Source organism: Nematolebias whitei, chromosome 17 (assembly GCF_014905685.2).
Source record: "Nematolebias whitei isolate Nwh7 chromosome 17, NemWhi1, whole genome shotgun sequence".
In the NCBI taxonomy this organism is placed as follows: Eukaryota; Metazoa; Chordata; class Actinopteri; order Cyprinodontiformes; family Rivulidae; genus Nematolebias; species Nematolebias whitei.
In genome coordinates, this window is record NC_056514.1 from 23,021,769 (window position 1) to 23,043,283 (window position 21,515).

The following is a 21,515-nucleotide window of genomic DNA, read 5'->3' on the forward strand; positions in this document are numbered from 1 at the left end:
TAAATGTAAAGTTTTTTTTTTTTCTCTACTCAAAACATTAACACAATCTGTGGAGAACTGGGTTCTAAGAAATGCTCCGTTGTGCTGTTTTGAGTTTAGACACTTCTAAATCTTACATCAGAGTCAGACGTCTGAAAACAAGACCTGTTGCGACATATGAATTCAGAGGTTCCCAACCCTGGTCCTTGAGGAACACCATCCTGCGTTTTAGTCGTTTCCCTGTTTTGACACACCTGATTTGAATGAATGCGTGATTACTGGACTTCTGCAGAACTTGCAGGAGTAATTACCATGTTTTTCAGACAATAAGTTGCACTTAAAATCTTTTAATTTTCTCAAAAATCGACAGTGAGCCTTAAAATGCAGTGCGCCTCAAGTATTGATCCTGGTTGTGCTTATTGACCTTGAACCAATTTTATGTGGTTATTGGGAATGAGTTGAATACAGTTTGACTTATCCGTTTTGTTTCGCTTTATGTACCTTATAATCCAGTGCGCCTTATAGTCCAAAAAATACGGTAAATCACCGAGTTAGGTGTTGGAGCAGGAAACAACTTAAACATGCAGGATGGTGTTCCTCAAGGACCAGGGTTGGGAACCTCTGTCCTAACTCATGTTTAAAGGGTGCCTCAGGTGTGAAGAGGTTAAATATACCTCGACACTCATATAACGATTATACTATTGGGCGGTTTGATAAAGTCATCTTCTAAAGAAAAAAGAAAATTTCAGTTTAAAATCTTAAAACGAACGCGTCAGTGGGATGTTGGGCATAATTTAATATTTTAATAGTCTTAACTCGTGTAAATGCGCACGTCCATTCTTGGTCTATATTAAGCGATGATTTTGTTTGTTACACTGATCCCTTACAGGACCCCCCCCTCTCGGAGTTAAATGATATCGACTTAACTCATTAGATGACCCTGAGTGAATTGTTGGCCTTGTGTGATGATGGCCATATATTATATAGCATAAACCATTTGCAGATTACATTTACTTAGTTTCAGATTAAAAAGAAAAAATAATCAAATACTTGCCACTAGTTCATCAAATTCAACAAAACAAACAAAAAAAAAGGTCCAGTTTAAACGTACAGGCACAAACTGTTAGTAAACAGGCTTATTTACACCCAGAAATAAAAACAAACTATGAAGGGGAAGACAAAAAAACAACACCCCCACGCCCCCCCGTTTTAAATCTTTGCTGTGCTGAGCGTTCGTCCACAAAGATGATAGGTTTGCATCATAACACCTGGAGCTCGTAATACTGCGTCCTGCTCACATACGGGAACCCCGTTCCTGAAGAATCTGCAGAAAAGAAAAGCAAGAAAAACATCACATCAAGTCTTTTTATACAAACTCCAGCATTCAGCATTTTTTCTTATAATCTGTTGGCTGATTTATTTGTGCACCCTCGCCGAGCGGGATCAACCTTAACGATGGAAAAACATTCGGTTTAAACTCTCCTTTGTACAACTCTTTCCATTCTGTAGACATTTCTGGTGTAATTAACAGATCTATGTGGCATTAAGATGTTTACAGTCTATTAATATTTTTAAAAAACACGTCTGGAAGGAGATAATCTGTAACTCAGAAGTGAACACTGACGTTTTTGTGTCGTCGACTCCAAACAAAATATGGAGAGAAAAAGTTACTTCATGATCTAAAAGAGGTATTTTGTTCTTTTTAAAGTTTCCTTTTACAGAAGCAACTAAAAAAATAACAGAAGATTATTTAAATGCAATATCACAAATAAAGCACTTTCTCAACAGTTAAGAGCTGGAATAAGTATTGAGATAATTTAAATAAACAAATTAATAGTTGTACAAGTCACAGGGATTTGATCATATTTGGATATTTCCTGCTGCGTCTTAAATAGTCAGTTTAAATTATTTAGCAACTTCTGAACAAATGGGAGATGGATTTTTGGAGATTGTATGTGTTAAACTTTATTTAAGCAAGAATTTATTCTGGCAGTCACCACATTGCATGGACTGATGCACTCAGCTGTCCCACCTCTATTAGCAATACAGCAATTCAAATGGAAATCCAAAAAGTAAAAAATAAAATTAATTTAATGAATAAATAAACTACAGGGTTTAGGAATGAACTCCTTTTAACTCATCTCTGTTACAGCCTACCACTTTTCTGGGCAGTAGAATGAAAGAGGGGGCCCACTGGACCTCTTGTTCTTGTAAATGTCGCTCTGAGGGGGAATGAATCACGATGCAGCAGCGCATGATTCAGCTTGCCCTCCATTAAACAGCAAGCATGTCAATAATGATAAGAGTCAGAGACAAATGGAGCGCTTCCCGTCAGGTTTCAAAGAGAGCTTCACCTGTAGCTGGGCATCCATATCAGCTACAACCATCTGGCCTTTGATCGCTCTTTGGTTGCAACACTTCATACTCTAAAGCCGATTTACAGCCTGGATTCTGTCACTTAGCATTCCTGCAAGTATCTTATATTTGCTCTTGTCGTCTTTGAAAACAAATGGAAAAATAGCTTGGAGCAGAAAGAGGACAAACTGAGGAGGGTTCTGGTGGAAGGGCTACGAGCAGTTGACAATCACCAGTGAGTCACAAGTGCTCATCCTAATCCGTCGTTCATTTCTTGATGTGCCTCTTCGTCCTCTGAGCGACATGCCCAGAAGAAGACAAGGAACGTAAAATAACGGAGACAAAGGAAGACGTCCAATTTTGGGAAGAGGAAACCAGGTGAAAATGGAAATAACGGGAAAAGGGATGAAAAATAGGATGCTACTCATTTATACATAAATTAAAACAAAGCTACAAATAAAGTATACAAAATACAGCTTTCAGTAAAGCTCTGTTTGTTACAACCGTTTCTGGTCATTGACACTAATTTTTAAAGACTGCTTTTGTTTTGTAATGCAAAGATCATCATGATGAATTTTGTTTTGATATAATTCAGAGGTTCAGAGAGATTTATTTGTCATTCGCACCACATGTGGTACATGTGGTGGAACGAGATTATGTACACAGGGTCCCAGTTACATCCAACAATAAAATGTTAAAAGAAAAACAGTAATAAGATCCAAGACATGAACCAAGAAAAACATCAACTAAATATACACTGAGCACTCATAGTACAAAAACATTACGCTGAACAGCAGCACAAATGAGTCGGTGTGAGCAGATGAGCATGAATGAACACAAACATGAAACAGATCAGCAGCAACATGAAACAGATCAGCAGCAACATGGTGATTTTTCACAGTGATTATTCTGGTTAGAGATTCATGAGTCTAACAGCCTCAGGGTAGAAGCTGTTCCTCAGTCTAGTGGTTCTACACTTAATGCTCCTCAACCTCCTTCCTGAGGGGAGCGGGGCAAAAAGTGTGTGTGCTGGGTGAGTGGGGTCCTTCATGATGCAGGTGGCCCTCTTCCTGCATCTGGAGGTGTAGATGTCTGTGATGGTGGGGAGACTGACTCCAACAGATTTCTGTGCAACCTTCACCACTCTCTGCAAAGCTTTTCTTTCTGCAGCTGTGCAGCCTCCATGCCACACATTGATGCTGGAGCACAGGATGCTCTCCACTGCACACCTGTAGAAGGAGGTGAGGACTGAGCTTCCCAGACCATCTCGTCTCAGCCGCCTGAGGAAGTAGTCTCTCTGATGATCTTTCTTGATCAGGCTGGTGGTGTTTGTAGTGGACTAAGCCTACGTCGAAACCCAGTCTAAGGTCAAAACTCTTGACCTTTAGAACCTTGTGGGACAGAAGCTGTCATTTCATGTATTTGACTCCATAAATACAGGTTCACCCATCCTGAGACTTTCTTTCTTGAAGATTCAAGTGAAAAGAACACTCTCTTTTTATTATCATTACTATCTTACAAATGTTGATAATCAAAGTGTCTTAGTTCAAACCATTTTAGATGTTGCAGTGAACTAATCAATTTTATTAACTGAGTAATGATTTTATTCTCATGTTAAAAGCTGTGCAGAGTTTATGCATTTTTCTGATTTCTGCTTTTGAATGAGCAAGTGTGTGCGTTTACAAGGTTACAGTCAAACGAAAAACAAGTTGTTATGTTAAAACTGTCATGTTTTAGAATCCTCTCAGACGTAAATAGAGATGTTTTGCACCTGTGTCTTAGGCACGCCAAAACAGAACCCTCTCGGTCTGTGAGAACATTTCTGAGCTGTCTCATAACAATTCTCGCTGTCTCTAACCCCTTACGTCACAAAAACACACCCCTTCTGGTCGTTTCTGACCAATGAAAAATCCCAAAAAGTGAACCGGGAAAGAGTCTTTAAAATGTCAGTACTTCCTGGTTTACACAGACTCAGGGACTCACGGAGTTACAGAGTTGGAGAGTTGTCAGACTTCAAGAGTTCTGTGGGAGTTCTGTAAACTACACGAGAGCTAAAGTTCTGATGGAGTGCTGTTGGAGTTCCTGACATGACAACGAAGCTCTTCCGAGTTCCATGGGATTATAACATTTTCCACTGAGGTGAATGTGTGTCGAACAGAGCCTCGCCACTACTTCTGACGGGCAACAGCCATTCTAAGGAGACGCTGGACCGGTAGCGTTAACGGAACACCATATCTGCTGATTATCATCAGAGAGGTAATGGGTCAAGTTTCCTACCAAGCGTACCGAGGCGAGCTGGGCTTCTGATGGAGAGTGTCGGTTCTGGAAAACACTTAATTTCCCTCACACACCATCCTTTACTCCCTCTAAACTTCTTTCCATCTTTAAACTTTCCTATGAAGTAGAAATTCTCCCAGATATTTAGAAATGTCTGTGTAAAGTGCTTATTCACATCCGTGTGGGTAAAAGTCATAATTGTACAGTTTTATACATGTCTGTGGTGCAGCAACGGAAAAATCATGGCCGTATGATTTTTCCTGATTGATTGCTTATGTTGTTATTTTCATAATTTGCCAAATTAATGTAAATGTTTGATGTTAAATTTGATTCTGTAAATAAATGACCGCATTCATTTTGATGGGTCAAATTTAAATGACGTCTCCCGTTTGCATTTCCTTAAATTCAGTGCACTTTTTATTCAGTCCAGAAAAATGAGGAACTCGCGTTAAATGATGAATACATCCCAGCATCTGTTCATCTACATGTTGTTGCCCCACTGGAAAGTGCACCCCCTGGGGACTCCCTTGTTCTGCTGGGGGACTTCAATGCTCACGTGGGCAATGACAGTGAGCTGAGGTTGTCATTCAGGTGCACACCCAAATACTTGTAGCTGGAGACCACTTCCACTGCAGATCCTCTTATGTTCATGGGGGTGTAGGTGTGTTTGTTCCTTCTGAAGTCCACGATCATCTCCTTTGTCTTCTTCACATTGATGTGAAGGTTATTCTCTTTGCACCAGCTCTCCAGGTGTTCAACCTCCTGCCTGTAGCTGGACTCATATGATGCTCCCGGAAGGGGCAAAAAATTATATTTATGCAATCATATTAATATTTGATCTCTTTTATGGAATGGATTAATCAAAAAAATTTTTTTTAAAAAGAGCAGTAACAATGTAATTCCTGCACGGCCATTTTTAAATTAGCCGGCTCCATCAGTGAGTGAGGTGTGAATTTCTCGTAGCTCGCTGGCTCCATCAATCCCTAACCCTTTAAGATGTTAGACCCTGCCAACAGCTCCACTAATCTGCAGACCTGTGCTCTCCTAATCCTCCTCCTACATGGATTACAACATCTGCCTGGTAGTTTAGATCATACAGGACACAAATAAAAAACAAAACATTAATTCAATCAAACGTTTTTGTACGGTTTAAGAGCAGACAAAAAAAAGTTTAGTTTCAGTCTACAATAATTCTGTCCTCATACTGCGACATTATTCAGGCTCTTCCCTCCCCACCTCCCCTCCCCTCCAGAGAACATCTTAATGTATGCAGTGCACTCCTTCATAGTGATTCCTCATTAATAAATTAGTGGTGCCTTCTCTCCCCTGGTAGGGCATTCATTAATGCAACACAGTCTAAGCAGTTAGCACAAACCATCTTCCAGCCACGTTAGGATGAATTTAAAAAAAAAGACGCTCCACACACTTACCTTCGCCTTCTCACTGGGCTCACTGTTGGTCCCGTATGACTGATTGTGCAGCTCCTTGGACACTACGCACAGGAACTCGGCTTGGTCTTCGTTTCCGTAGTTGTAAGAGGAGCCGATGCTGACCAGCTAGAAAGACACACGAGAACAGAAGAGGAGCTGGGTTAGAGTGAAGAAGTCAAGGCGAAAACTGGCAAACGTAGCTTTAAAATAACAAAACAGGTGTTGAAAATCAAACAAGGAAGTTTTGTGAAGGAGCACAGAGCACAAAACATGTTCAGCAAATTAGACCAATCTAAACATGAGCTTGTTCTTTTAGGTTTGCTGTTCAGATTAAACACTTACAGATGATGGATATCAATATAAAATAGGGAAGGAATGATAGAGCGATACATGATAGACCAAACGTGTCCAATCGTCGCCCTGGAGGGTCACCGTCCTGCATGTTTTACTGGATTCCCTGCACGAGCCTGATTCAGTGGTTGAATTGCTTCTTCATGTTCTGCAGAATCCTGTTAATCCCCCATTGATTCAAATCATGTGTGTTGAAGAGAAACCTTTAAAACATGCAGGAGTGTGGCCTTTGAGGACCAGGACTGAACACTTCTGTGATCGACCGAGACCAATAAGGTCACTTAAGACGTTTAAATAAATCTAAAATCTGCATGTTAAACATTTAAAACCATTTATAAAATGTGTGAATGTTGCATTTTTACATCCACCCCCAAATTTACTTTAAAACTGTTTTTTGTTTTTTTTTACTTGCAGACGATCCAAAAATAAAAACATGTAAGAGATCAGAGAAAGAAAGAAAAAAAAAATTTATTGAAGCAGTCACAGTGAAATAAAACGATCACCGTCTCAAAAAAACAAAACATCTAGTAGAAATAAAAGACGATCAGAACACCATTACAGAAAGAATAACAGTGCAGAAAGACCCACACACAAACATGCTGGTTAAAAATGTATAAATAAATAATGGTGCATTTGACTTGATAGAACCAGAAAGGTTTCAAACAAATATGCACAAGATTTGAGAAACTAGCACCTGTAATTCCTTCCAAGATAAATTCAAGCACAAACCGCAAAAACACTTCTGAGCCAACAAGTCACACCTGTTTTTAAGAAACTGGAGATTTGTCTATTAGTAGTGGTACGATTCAAATTATAAATGTACAAGTTTCTCCAACACCTTCATCGTCACATTAATTTAAATCTGCACTAAAAAAAAAGATATTTATTCAACAGCTTTGATGAAATTATTGACAGATTATATCAGATGAATGGAAAAAAATGTGTTTCACAAAAGTAACATTCAAATTATTGAGCATGGACTATTTTGGTTAACATTTAAATAAATCCATATATTGTTTCTGTTCATACTATTCAGGACTAAACGACAAATGGAACCATCGCACCTGAAAGCAAACGGCATGAGACAACGAACAGAGCAACTCCTGCCGTTAAATATGTGCTTTTCTGCTGAACGTTTTGTGTGTGCGTGCTGCAGACGACATGTGCACTGCCTGTAACCAGGTGTGCATGTTCAGACATGCATCGCCTCATTAGTCGCTGCTGCCAGATACTTCTTGTTGTGAAGCAGACTCGGACTGTGGAACAAATAGAATCAGTAGCGAACGCTCGTCAAAGCTGCCAACCGTCTCCATGTTGCGCAAATTCAGAAGAGTTTCAGAGTAAATTTTAGCTAAACAACAAGCTGTTTACTAGGCCAGTAAAGCTCCTCTCTCCAGAGGTTTTGGAACAGGAAGGACCTTCTGGTTTCTCTTCTAAATTGTGTAAAGTTATTTCTGATCAAATCACATATGTTCACATAATTTAACACCCAAGCAAAGCAAAAAATAAATAAAAAAGAACAACTAAAATCACAAACAAAAACAAAAGGTGTCAGGTTTTCTTTGCTTCACGGGTGAGCAAGCGGTACAAATGAACACTGAAAAGAATTGGCTAAAAAAACAGCTAAACAACCAACAGCTATGTGTCTACTTGGGACAAACAATGGCTAAAGGTGTGTGTGTGGACAACATAGGGACCATGCAGTGATCAGCCCGTGGACAGAAATTCGTGGGACACACCTCTCCGCTGTTGTTTGGCAAAGCAGACTCCTCTCCCTTCACCTCCCTTGACACAATCAGCAGAAACTCTGACTGGTGGGCTCGCCCGTAACCTATACTGACAAGCTGCAACAACCAATCAGAGCACAGAAGGCATGCCCGGATCATGTATGCACATATTGAGAAAGATCCCGAGTTGTTGTCGTTTGGCTTTTCAATTAATTTCCAACATGAAGATCTGGACTTTATGGTTTATCGTGAGCATAGCAGGGTGAGTGAAGCACATGACAGGACTGCTGCCGCGACTCCGCAGGATGAGAGTTACCTGTTCGAACTTCCAGCCATCAGACATCGTGGACACCATTTGTGTCAGCTCCTCCTCCTGGCACTGCAGCACCCGATACACATGCTTTACTGGAACCTGAAGAGAAAGAAAAACATATCAATAGGGTTTAGATGTAACTTATGAGTTCATTTAACTTTCTGTAAACATAAAAACTGCTGCACTTGTTTTTCAAATCTGCTAAAGTTATTTACTCAAGTAGAAATTGACGTACCTGTGATGTTTTGCAGTCCCGTTCCCTGATCTTGTCCTTGATGAGTTTTATTAATGATGTGATGTTATAGAATTCAGCTTCCTCCAAGACGCCTAAAAAACAAAAGACATTTTATTTCAGACAGAAGTACTTTTCACCTTTGGCTAATTACCAATACCAAAAATACCAAATAGATAAGCCTGAACAGTAGAGATGCACCGAGCCGATATCTATATCGGTACAGATATTAGGGAAAACTTCTGGATCGGGTATCGTGACAATGTGACCGATCCATTTTCCGATCCAACCTGCAGAGATTTCCGATCCATGATGCATGTTGGCTTCAAACTATGGAATGGATTTCCTGAACGGCGGCGTGTCTCATGAACCCAGAGTAATAAGACCCGCCTCACATTCAGGAAATCCAGTTCATAGTTTGCAGCCAGCTACAACGTGAGGGCTGAGTTAGCAGCACTGTGGCTAACGGCTAACCAACTTTTCATCTAAACATGTCCGCTGTGTGGAAGTATTTTACACTAGAAACACCACAAAACAAGACAGCATCGTGCAATGTCTGCAGGGCCACAGCGCCACATTAAACCACGTTAAAGTTAAGTTTTAAGTTGGATATTTGAGCTCCGTGGCTTCAGCGGGGAGCTACTCTCGCTGAACCCGTAGCAGGGCAGCCCGACCCCGGCCAGCCGCGCCCAATCTGCCCGTCTCTGAGGAGGGACAGACTGAGCACAGCTCACCGAAATCAGACTGCCTGCTTCAGATTGAACAAGAAGAAGACATCGCTGAAGCCCCGGAGCTCGAATGTTTACAGAGAAGTTGCTAAACTTCATCATAATTAATGACAAACCACTACCAGTTGTAGAAAACAAAGGATTTCACAGCTTGATACTTGCAGCCTAGATATAGTTTACCCTCCAGGAGATATTTATCAGTACAACAGTAGACAATCATAAAAAAAAACATGTGATTTGAAAATTACAAGAAAATTAAATAAATAAAATAAAAAAACAAAAACAAAAACAGCTTCATTATAAAGTGATGAAAATAACTAAAAACAGGAACATGTCTGTTGGTTTATACCATGAACTTAGCAGATGTTTGAAGCCATTTAACATTTTATTTTATTCATTCATTTAAAAGAAACAAAAATTTGTCAAAAAAAAACATTGAATGAAAAGAGTGCAGAAAGACGAAAAATCTTATGTCTGCCCCTTATTTAAAAAAAAAATAAAATAACTTTAATCACTTAAATAAATCACTTCAATATCCACTTTAAAGCTAGGAATAAAAAACACGTTTTAGCAGAATTTAATTCTAACTTTAAAACTTATCCAACATTAATAAAACTTACCTCAAGTTGCCTTTTTGGTCATGCATGCATATATTTGAACAAATTGTACTTGAGGAGATTATTACAGCCTCATATAAAATCAATGATGATCATGATATCAATAATTCAGCACTGTTTCTATGAATCAGATTGGTATCTGATCGGTATCGACCGATACAAGCCAATTGGGCATCGGTATCGGATCGGAAGTGAAAAAGGTGGATCGGTGCATCTCTACTGAACAGAGCGGTTTAAATTCTCTAAAATCATTCCTGTAATATTTTCTCTCAAATTAATGACACTTTAAAAGGAAAAAGGTGCAGAAAACGATGAAATTTATTTTTATCCGTTTGACCAGACCCATATTTTAATGCCCTTAACTAAGATTTTAATCGTTTATAAATAAAATTCAAAAACTTGAAGCATTGCAGAGATGAGCATTAGAAATAAATATTATGCAAGGAAAAAGCTGGGCTTTATTCTCCATAATTTTGTGTTTTATAACTTTAAACCCTATTGTAGTAGTTTATTTTAAATTAAAGTACTGATTATAAGACATGCATTAGTATTACCTTCCTCTGCCAAATCCCTGTTGAGCACCAGTTTGCCATGCCTCAAATAGTTGAGCACCGGCCCGAAGTATGTGGGGTCTCTGTCGATGAGATAGGCACCAGTTTCATCCTGAGAAGCACACACACAAAAAATCCACAATAATCAAGACAGATTTTCAGATAAAAAAATAAAAAATAAACAATCAGTTACGAAATAAAATGCACCACCCCTCACCCTCCACCAAAAACAATTTTCTAAAAGGTCACTGCTTCAGCAAAACAAATTCATCTGAAAGCCTGCACTAATCGAGGGACGGGAGATTTGAGGTCAGCTTCCGGGCTGATAATCTGACATGCCCACCTTGGAGCCACACACGTGTATCCGTGTTGGAATATCACCTGGGTATTCCTGCAGGCCTACAGTTTCAACCTCTCAACCTCTGGGTATTTCCCTACTTCTGTGCTGTGATTAGACTGTCGTTATCTCTCGGGGGTGGGGGTGGGGGGGGGGCAGCTAAAACAATTAGAGCAGAACAGAAAAAGATTTGGAACAACAGGCCGACTCCACTGAGGGGACCAGGAGAAAGCACCTCAGCTTACAACCATTAATTAGTCTAATCTGATGCGTTACACTGTTAGCATTTCACATAAACGTAAAATGAGGACTGTGCAGCCCAGTTTGCTTCCATTTGTGACTCAGAACTTGACATTTAATGAATCAAACATGCAAATTTCATGCTAATTTTGCACAGACCCTCAAATGCTCCAGGATATTGAACTTGGTTTCAATAGAGCACAAGGCTTCAACAGCAATTTAATTGTCAGCACTGCTCAATGAGACAAATAATTACATTTTTACACCAGAAAACTTGTTTTTTCATACATTGGTATAACAACCCATACAGCGATGCTCTTAATGACACAGTTAGCTTCACTGTCCAGAAATGGATTCAACTCAAAACCCAATAATCTTTCTAATAATGAGAAAAGGTCCCAGTTCATTTTCCTTTGTAATGGATTTCTAAGCCCTCATGGCAGGTTGACCGCTTTTCAAACTTAAAAATAATTCAAGGGAGCCCAGAGGAACTCTATTCTGGTCTTGAAGCTTTGCGTCAGTTTCTTAAATTTGAATGGTCCCTGGGGTTTAAGCAAACGTACATGTACCGAGGACACTAGGCCAAACCTGCACAACTCCTCATCACACCACAGAAAACCATGGTAATGATGTAGAAAACTCTTGATCTTAAAGTAAATGGCCAAAAAAAATCATTTACTTAAAAGTTTTCTACAACGTCCTGATCTGAAAATAGCAAAACACTGACTTGCAAATATTTATTTTGTTGACTGATTTATGCACATGGACTATGTATCCGTCAGTGGGTCAGAGGAGGAATTTAAATATGTGCTTAGTCGCTGAGGTGATGCACTGGAAGTACAATAAAACAAAAAAAAAAAAAATGTATTTGTTCAGATTTATACAAAATTCATTCACAACAAAAATCACTTGCACATTTTTCTGTCAAGTACCATAACGATGAAGTGTTCATATCTAGGGTGTTAAAAAAAAGCATTTAAAATATTTTTGAACACCAGAGGTGGGCATGCTTCCGCTAATCTGCTAATAGCGGAACTAGCTTTCCATTAAGCTGATTTGTGTTTTCACCATCGTTGAATCCCTTTAGCAGAAATAACTTCAGCTACGTTTAAATCCAGTAACTACAAGTCCATTCATTTTTTTAAAGACAGTTCTCCACACAAAGAGCACATGAGAATGATTCACACAGAGTGATGCAATACAGATATGAATATGCAGAGCTAAGCAAGGGTTAGCAGCATGCGGTGACGTCACCACCCTGACAGTGCATTTTTCCTTCTCATACCACTAACAGTCTCTGACTCTGTCAGTTTAGGTTCAAGGTTCTTTATTGTCATTCGCATCACATGAGGTGGAATGAAATTGTGTACACAGGGTGCCAGTTACATCAAACAACAGCAAAATGTCAACTGCAAAAGAAACGGTAATAAGGATCTAAGATATAAAGTAAACTAACAGGCTAAACTAAGAAATAAGCTAAACACTAATACGTGGAAGAGCAGCAGCGTGAACATGAGTCTGTGTGAGTAGATGAGTTTGAATGAATACAGCAGCAGTTTAAATGGTAAATGGACTGTACTTATATAGCACCTTTCAATCTTGTTTCAAGATACTCAAAGTGCTTTACACTACAATCTGTGCCTCATTTACCCATTCATACAGCACTCTACTAGATCTCTACAAAGCTAATTGAACAAATCATTCTAAAGAGACTAATCAGTGATTTAGATCACATTCATACACTGATGGGACACACATCAGAAGCTATGAGGGGTTCAGTGCCTTGCCCAGGGACACTTCGACATGTGACTGCTGGTGGATTCGAACCCCCAACTCTCGTATTGGAGGACGACTGCTCTAACCACTCAGCCACAGCTGCCCCATCCAGTAACAGATTTTAACAAAAATGTCAAACCAAACCAGAACAGAGAAAATCACAATCAGAAACATTGTAAACAGCCAGAAACATTGCACGCATACCAATTCCTACCCAGCATGCTTTGCAAAGTCCATATTGTCTCTGGGACATGACTCACACACTTCACTTTTTTCTTCTTCTTTCAGCTGCTCCCTTCTTCAGGGGGTCACCACAGCGAACAAAGTCGCACGAAGACTTGGCCATTATTTTTACGCCGGATGTCCTTCCTGACTCAACCACAGACCACCGAGCTACCACAGCCCTCTATATGGAGCAGAGCTGCTATCTAGGGTGCATGGGGGAGCAGATTGTGGGGGTTAAGGGCCTTGCTCAAGGGCCCAGAGTGGGGCAAATAAGGATGGAGACAGATGTGGGTGTTTCATCTATCCCACCCACATTTTTTTATGTTGTCGGTACTGGGAGTTGAACCAGCGATCTTCTGATCACAGGCCAACCTTCTCTAACCTCTGCGTCACCACTCCCTCAAATAAGATAAATAGATAAATCGTACCAGATAAATTTTTGAAAGCTCATCTCTGCCAGGAGGGACACGGATGCTTTACTTGTTAATCACAAGTAAAGCGCTTCATTAATCAATTTGATTTATGAAGCGCTTTGAGTTGTGTTCACTTACGTTGTCATATTACAGAGTCTTACAGTGTCAGCGACAGTAGTGTACAATAAAAGTTAGTGCTTTAGCATTAGCTCGTGCCAATTTTTAAAAATCCGTTTAGTGGTTAGCAAAGCTAAAAAATTTTTAGTTAGCGGATTAGCAGTTAGTGAAGCTAACGGGTTAGCTGTGCCCACCACTGCTGAACGTGCATTGTAAAGCTCCACAACACCCACTGTGTTTATCATGCGATTATTTCAAACGGTGAACAATTTGGTCTGTGATGACACAGAATGCACAAGAAGAAATTAAAAGTTACATAAACGAGCAATGTTTCATTTTAAATCAAAAAGCACTCTGGTACATCAGTATTTGACAGATCAACTTGTCTGCTAAGACAGAAGATATGTTCAACGTTAGTTTTATTAGAAGAGTCACAATTGTTGCACCAGGAATGTGTTAAACTTATGACTAAGTTAATCGCTCATAAATAATGGTTGTGTTTTTATTATCAAGACTACTTTTATGGATGTTGTCAACAAAGACGAAATATACATTTACAGAGAACCAGATTTAACTTTTTTTAGATTTTTCAGCCCGGATTATTGAGCATGCATCAGGATACATTTACTATTGTTGCAGTTAATTGTAGCACTAAAAAAAGTGAATTTCAATGCGTATTCAAACGTCTCTGCCTCGTGAACTAATGCTTTGTGCCTTATAAATTCATCAAACGTCATTTGCCTTGAAAGCAGGCTTTATTAAGCTGCTTACCACACAACAATTATTACCAAGCGTTGCCAATTTATTTTATTTTAGAGTGAAACGCTATAGATGAAACTATTGCCATTTCTGGTTTCCAAGCCACAACTGCCTCCTCTTTTCTTCTTTTAACTAGAAAACATTTGAAACAGTTAAGTTTCTGTTTGTTTGGTTTTTAAACCAGGAGAAATTTATCGACAGTTTCACCTCATTTGGACATCAGTACAGAGCGGATTGACAGCTTGCATTCTTTCATTCAACCTTTATTTATACAGGTTAGTCTCACTGAGCCACAAGGTCTCACTTACAAGAAGGACCTGTTTAACCCTGCGCCGCATGGTAGAAAAGAGGAAAAGGTCATCACAACTTCTCAGACAGTCTTCCCTTAAAGACTAACCTTAACCTTAAAATCAGCTCATGCCTTCCACAGAGTAATTATAAATTACTTACGGGTAAATTTTATTGAATTATATTAGGAATTGTTCAAGTTATCCTACTGTCAAAGTTTGACTAACACAGCTAGTCAAAATGTCATGACCTAAAAAAAAATAATTTTTTGTCCACTCCCATTAAAACACCCAAGACTGAACAGCACATCTGTTAACTTGTTGCCTGCCATCTTGCAAGACAGTTTTGCAAATCTCTTCATTTTGGTCTGAGTGACTCAGTTTAGGCTCAGTGAAACAATTAACACAAAAAAACAAAAGTCTATCTCTGGAGGCCTCGCTGGAAGGGGACTGGGCAACGAACGAGAGAGGTTGGGACGACAGCGGAGGGGAAGAATGGCTGTTGCTGTGGAGATGTAACTGGGAGGAAACAGAAATTAAAACGCTAGAAAGTTAGCATCGGTCATAATAAACGTTTCATAAATAAAATTTCTGGAGTACAGGGTAACCAAATCACTGACATTTCCAACAGAGATAAAAAAAAAAATAAGAAAAAATAGATAAATTGTCCCAACACTAGATTCAAACCACAGACAACTGGAAATTTATGTAAACAAGGTTAATTAGAAGGGTGGATGTGTTTTGCATGAACCTTATCATTCTTCTCCAACACACAATACATATCCTCCCACAGGAAATACCACGGTGACCCACCCTTCAACCACAACACGTCCAATAAGGCTTTCTGCAGACACATTACAGCAGCAAACGTCAAATCTTAATTTGACAAAAATTAAGGGTGTGCCACAAAAAAGCAGCATATACAGTTAATTGTTGCTACAAATTGAGGTTTTTTTAAGCATAACACAATCAAATTAAATCGTTCCAAGGTCCAAGATTAAAAAGAATAAAGACTTTTTCTGCGGTGAATTCAGAACAACAGCAGCATCAGCCTCCAGCAAAAGCAAAGCTTAAAAATGTTGCAGTAGATCCTCTGAATCACATGACTGTGGCTACTAAGCCAAGTCTGATCCACATTTCCTCAAGAGCAAAATCAATAACGACTTAAGTAAAAATAGACGTTTAAGTTTTAAATTAATTATACACTAATTTTACATAAATATATGTTTAAAAAAAAAAGCTTTATTTCAACATTTTTGGCAAATGAAATTTTGCAAAATATATGACAGGAGCATTTTCTGATACTAGATTAACAGCACGTTTTAAAAGCTTCTAAAAGCTGCAAATGATTGAAACCTGGGTTTTTTCTTAGACACACAAATGTGCATTCATTAGCAGAAAAATACGCCAGAAATGAAAAATTGATGGGGACGAAAAGGTTTAGGATAATCCTCTATAGCTCAGGAAGACGGTCATTTGAAAGTACCTTAAGGCAAATAAAAGTGGTAAAATTAGACTTCAGTATAGCATAACTGGCCAACAGCACTCTGCAGTGTCCTGCTGAGCACTCATTGCGAGAAGACTGCGGGAAAAGATGATACCAACGTTAAATATTTACGCTGCCTCCCACAGTGTACCCAGACATGGCGTACAACGTGAATCTGACATTAAACGCAGTCGTACTTCTCTCACACAGGCAGAAAGAGCTTTCTTGGGCAGTAAATAGATGTGAAGATGAAAAAAATAAGATAGTGGAAGAACAGGAATCCTTTGTGATGGGTTGGGTTGCTTGAAAAATTGATGCAGCTCTCAAAGCAAGAGGAGCCGAGTCTTACTTGAGTGGCCCTGAGTGGTGTGCAAGCAGGACTCTGCTAGTGCAACAGAAGCTCACTGAAGTGCTTTTCTTCGCTAATTGGACAATTCTGAAAGCAATACATGCTCATCATTGAGCAGCACGTTAGTTACTTAAACATTAAGAACAAAATGATATCACAAGCGCACTTCTAAACACCGCACTATTAGCTTTTATGGCTCTGCACAGGACAGCACCTCCTCCACTTTCTTCCTGGTCTACCCCAAAGTGCAAAACAAGCTCCAGTCAACAACATGAATAATGCAGTTCTCCTCAAAGAGTCCTGCTGAAGCACATCAGCCTGCGTGACTGAGAAAAGAACCACTTAGTCCCTGTGCTGGGAAGCTCAATATTACTTTTATCCAATAAAATTGTTTTCTCTTTACTGATGCGTCTTACCATTTAGGTCCTGGGTGCCCATCTAAGCTCAAATAAGGTGAAACCATGCTGACAAGTATAAATTGAGACAGTGGCGAGTGGTATATCCAATAATAATAATAATAATCTGCCCTGTCGTGAAAGCTCTCTTATCTTGGCTTGAGTGTGATGTACACTTAAGACAATAATCCAAGATGCACTGATCCATCGCTCACAGAGGATAAACTGACAGGGGGGAAAAAAACCAAGCTGATTATTGAGAGATTAGGATATTTGCATGAAAGCAGGAGATGAGCCGTAGTTTCATCTTAGCATAAACGAGAGCAAGGGTGAGGATTATTGTGCAAGCAGATAAAAACAATGAACAGAACACACACCGAGTACAGTACTGTGCAAGACAGGTCTGTACACAGGCTAACTACTGTTTAAATGGACAGATGGTGAAAATGTGAGAGGCAGAAGTGTTGGGGATGAATTACATCACTGAGCTCTCAGCTGAAGCAGCATCCCAGTGAATGAATGCACCTCTGTCCTCGCTCGTGCTTTACCTATGAAACATTTACACACAGGCTGCATAATGCTAAGACAGTGGTAAGCCAAAAAAAAAAAAAATACATTACCGGAAAAGTTTCATCAGACAGACATAAAGTTGGCCTTCACACTTTATGTTCACCGTTGACCATAAACTATTTTTATTAGAAATGAGCAACTACAACGGCCTCGGATAGAGGAAAGTTTATAACTGTGCCTGGAGACTACTGGACAAAAATGTTGAAAAATAAATAAAAGCTGCATCTAGCACTACTTTTTAAAATTACTATTATGCAACCTTTTATGTTCATAAATTTAAAACCTGATGGCGAAAAAAAACCTAGCTAGTAGCATTTTCTGAAGTCATGTGGTGACTGTCGGAATCTAGCTAGCTACGGGCTAACAGTAGCTAGCTAAAGAAATTTGAGTTTGAGCACATTTTTTAGGATAACGAGTGCATTCTTGAGTTCGGGCTCCCGAGTCAGAATAATTATAAACACAAATGTTAGTTGTTTTAACTGCGCTGAAATGTTTAAAGCCAATGAATACACACTGAGGTTAAAAAATTAATCCCGAGTTAACAGCGCTCCCGACTACAGCTAGCTTAGCATTTACCTTGTCGGAGTCGAGCTCTGGGTCAGCTTGGCTCAGTCTGTACAGAAATGATTTCGGATCTCGACACAGCGTCTGTCTCGTTGTTAAAAAGTACGTTCCCCCGACGTTTAATCGTATCCATTTGGATGCCCCGACTGAAATGTTCCTGTCCCCGGGAGAGTGGGCCGAGTGTCTCCGGTGAGCGGAGCCGCTTGTCTCGGAGCTGTTCTCTGCCATCCCGCTCCTCTCCTCCTCCGCTCTCGCTTCGGCTCTGCTGCTTCGTGAGCAGACGGCTCGCAGGAAATATGAAGCTGAAGCCGCCGACTGCGAGTCAGCCACCACTGCCAGCTCCGCCCGAGCCACTCCTACTGACCCGGTCCGCCCGGCGCCCGCACAGACTCATTAATTATTTCACAGAGGAGGAGGAGGAGGCCCACTCGGGTTTCTGACGCGTGGATACGGAGACTGTGAATGTCACAGCGCATCATGTGACACAAAACAGAAAATAGTATATACTAAGGTGCATTATGTTCAATGTTTTTGTGAACTTAAAAAAAAGCAAAACTAAAGGTAAAAGATATCAAAGTTCATGCTCAATAATCCAGGTAAAAAAACCTAATAAAGTCAGGTCCTCTGGACGAGTTCGTATTTTTGTTGAAACGTTTCGTCCTTCATCCAAAGGACTTCATCAGTGCGAGGAGCCACAACAAACAAGCAGCACACTCATAGTGGACTAAGCAGTCTGATGGCTGGCCCACTAAAGATCAATTTACCACAAAGGTAAAGATAAATTAAATAGTAGCAAAAATTAAACCAACAACTAAAAAGCAAAATTAGAAACAGTGTACTTAAAAGCACATGACTGAAATTAAGTTGCAGCTAAAGCGATCTAAAATCCAATAACAGTAATTGTGGCGTATAACACACACCTATTGAGAAATGTGCGGCTCTTGCTGTAGATCATAAATCAACAACCAGGTGGCATTTTATAGAACTAAGGTAATTTTACTGTTCAGTACACACAGTGAACCCCACAGGCCACGACAACTGCCTCCCTCACTCATAATCTACTGAATGGCCTAACACATAATGAACACATGAACAAGGCTAACAAGAACAGACTTAAAGAAAATGGAAATGCTTAACACTTAACATCAATTCTACCTATAATCCATCCCTGAGGCCATGAGACTGACAGTCAACCACAGCAGAATGCTACAATATATATATTTTTTGCTTTACCAGTTGTTAAACACTTATTCTTTAAGCTGTTTCCTCTGGGGTCTCCACATCAAGTCATCCTCCTCCATTTCACTCTGTCCTCTGCATCCTCTGTCCTCACTCCAACTACCTCCATGTCCTCTCTAACTGCATCCATATATCTCCTCTTTGTCTTTTTCCTGGCAGCTGCATTTCTAACATCCTTCTACCAGTATACCCACTGTCCCTCCTCTGGACGTGTCCAAACCATCTCAGTCTGGTCTCTCTAACTTTTTCTCGCAGTTGTTCAATCTGTGCTGTACCTCTGATGATCTCATTCCTAATCTTATCCATCCTTGTTACTCCTAAGAACCGTAACATCTTAATTTCTGCTATTTCCAGTTCTTTCTTTTGTCTTTCATCAGTGTCTCGGTCTCCAGACCATACAACATAACTGGTCTCACCACTGTCTTGTAAACTTTTCCTTTGACCATTGCTGACACCTTTTTGTCACAAATCACTCCTGAAACTTTTCTCCATCCACTCCATCCTGCCTGGACTATCTTCTTCAACTCTTTACCACACTCCCCATTTTCCTGAACAGTTGACTCCAAGTGAAGTCCTGCACCTTTGTGACCTCTGCTCCTTATAGCCTCTGTTCCACCGGCCTCCCTCATTCACACATATACTCGGCCTTTCATTCCTCTTCTTTCAAGTGCATACCTCCACCTCTCCAAGTTCTCTTCCACCTGTTCCCTGCTCACACCATAGATCACAATGTCATCTGCAAACATCATCATCCAACTGTGTCCCACAAGCAGCACACCCACATAGTGGACAAAGCAGTTTTCTGGTGATAAGATGGTTCCTGGAGCCTGCCGTCTCCCCGTCGACTCCTCTGAGGCAGCCATAGCCAAGGTGGTTCAAAACATCAAAGTTCATGTTCATTAATCCAGGTAGAAAACCCTACAAAGTTCAGTTAGGTCAGTTCAGTCATTAAAGTTTTGCTTTTTTTCTTTGTCAGTTGGTAAACTATAAATGTAGCAGAACAGTACATAAAAACCAAATGTAGCTAAATTGTAGCTAAATGCAGCAAAACTAAGTAAAGGTACAGCTGCGAAATCTATTAACAGTGAACCAAATGCACGTTTTTGCTTTACCAAATTCATAAACACTAAATGTGGCAAAACAATAGCTAAACGCTAAAATTAGCAGAATAACTGCTCTAATCTAAAATAGCTCAAATTAGCTAAACCAGTAGCTAACATTTGCATTAAAAATATAAAATTTGAGCAAGTACCTGAAGCATATTTAAAAGGGTTGCTTCTGAAGGAAGCGATCACTCTATAGGTACATTTTGTAAACAAATTTAAAAAATATACTACATTTCCAATCAAGTCGAATATTTGTTATACTTGTATGGTTAAATAGATCAGTGGTTCCCAACACTGGTCCTTGAGGAACACCATCCTGTACGTTTTAGTTATTTTTCTGCTTTGAATGAACGGGTGATTAACGGGCTTCTGCAGAACTTGATGGAACTGATTAAATCACTGAATCTGGTGTTGGAGCAGGAAACGCCTAAAACATGCAGGATGGCGTTCCTCAAGGACCAGGGTTGGGAACACTGAAATTGATCAAAGTAGGCAGAGTGAAACTGGTTTGAATCCAAAAAGGATGGCGAAGTATGAACAAAAAGAACAACGGTGATGTGTATGCAATGATTTCCCACAACACAACAGTACTGGTAATGGGTTTATTTACAGGTTGCAAAATGTAGGTCATCACCACTGTACGCGGTTCTGTGTCGTGGCTGAGGTGGTTGACAGAAGACAAGACACATGGTTTTCATTTGAATGCCTAAATCCCTACATGCTTTAATTACTGATCTACCAAGCATTAAGTGGAAAATTCATCATTCAACATCTACTGACCTTGCGCACAAATAATCAGAGCGAGAATGAACAGATTCATTAAATTATCAGAATATGATTAAATCACTGAGCAAATAGAAAATGTATGATATAGTAAGAAAAAGCTGTAAAATATTATAGTTTACAATAATTATTCACATTCAAAGGCTTTACATCTCAATACATACACAACATGGCCCCTGAACATGACTTCAATCCAAATATGATTCATATATTAGAATTTAAATAACACAGAATGAACTATAGGCTAAACAATAGCCTTCAATAACCTTATACAAGAATAAAAATACAAAAACTGTATCCTAATATCAT

General features: G+C 39.6%; 1 protein-coding gene across 1 annotated transcript; it reads right to left on the reverse strand.

Annotated features, from left to right (window-relative positions):
• Positions 1-613: 613 nt before the first annotated feature.
• kctd5b (potassium channel tetramerization domain containing 5b) lies at positions 614-18,447 on the reverse strand. Its single transcript, XM_037691375.1, has 6 exons — positions 18,091-18,447; positions 10,564-10,672; positions 8,668-8,759; positions 8,436-8,531; positions 6,042-6,167; positions 614-1,303 (listed from the first exon to the last, which is right to left on the reverse strand). Exons 1-6 carry the CDS (start codon positions 18,304-18,306, stop codon positions 1,274-1,276), a joined length of 669 nt encoding a protein of 222 aa, XP_037547303.1. The 5' UTR covers positions 18,307-18,447; the 3' UTR covers positions 614-1,273.
• Between the last annotated feature and the right edge of the window lie 3,068 nt (positions 18,448-21,515).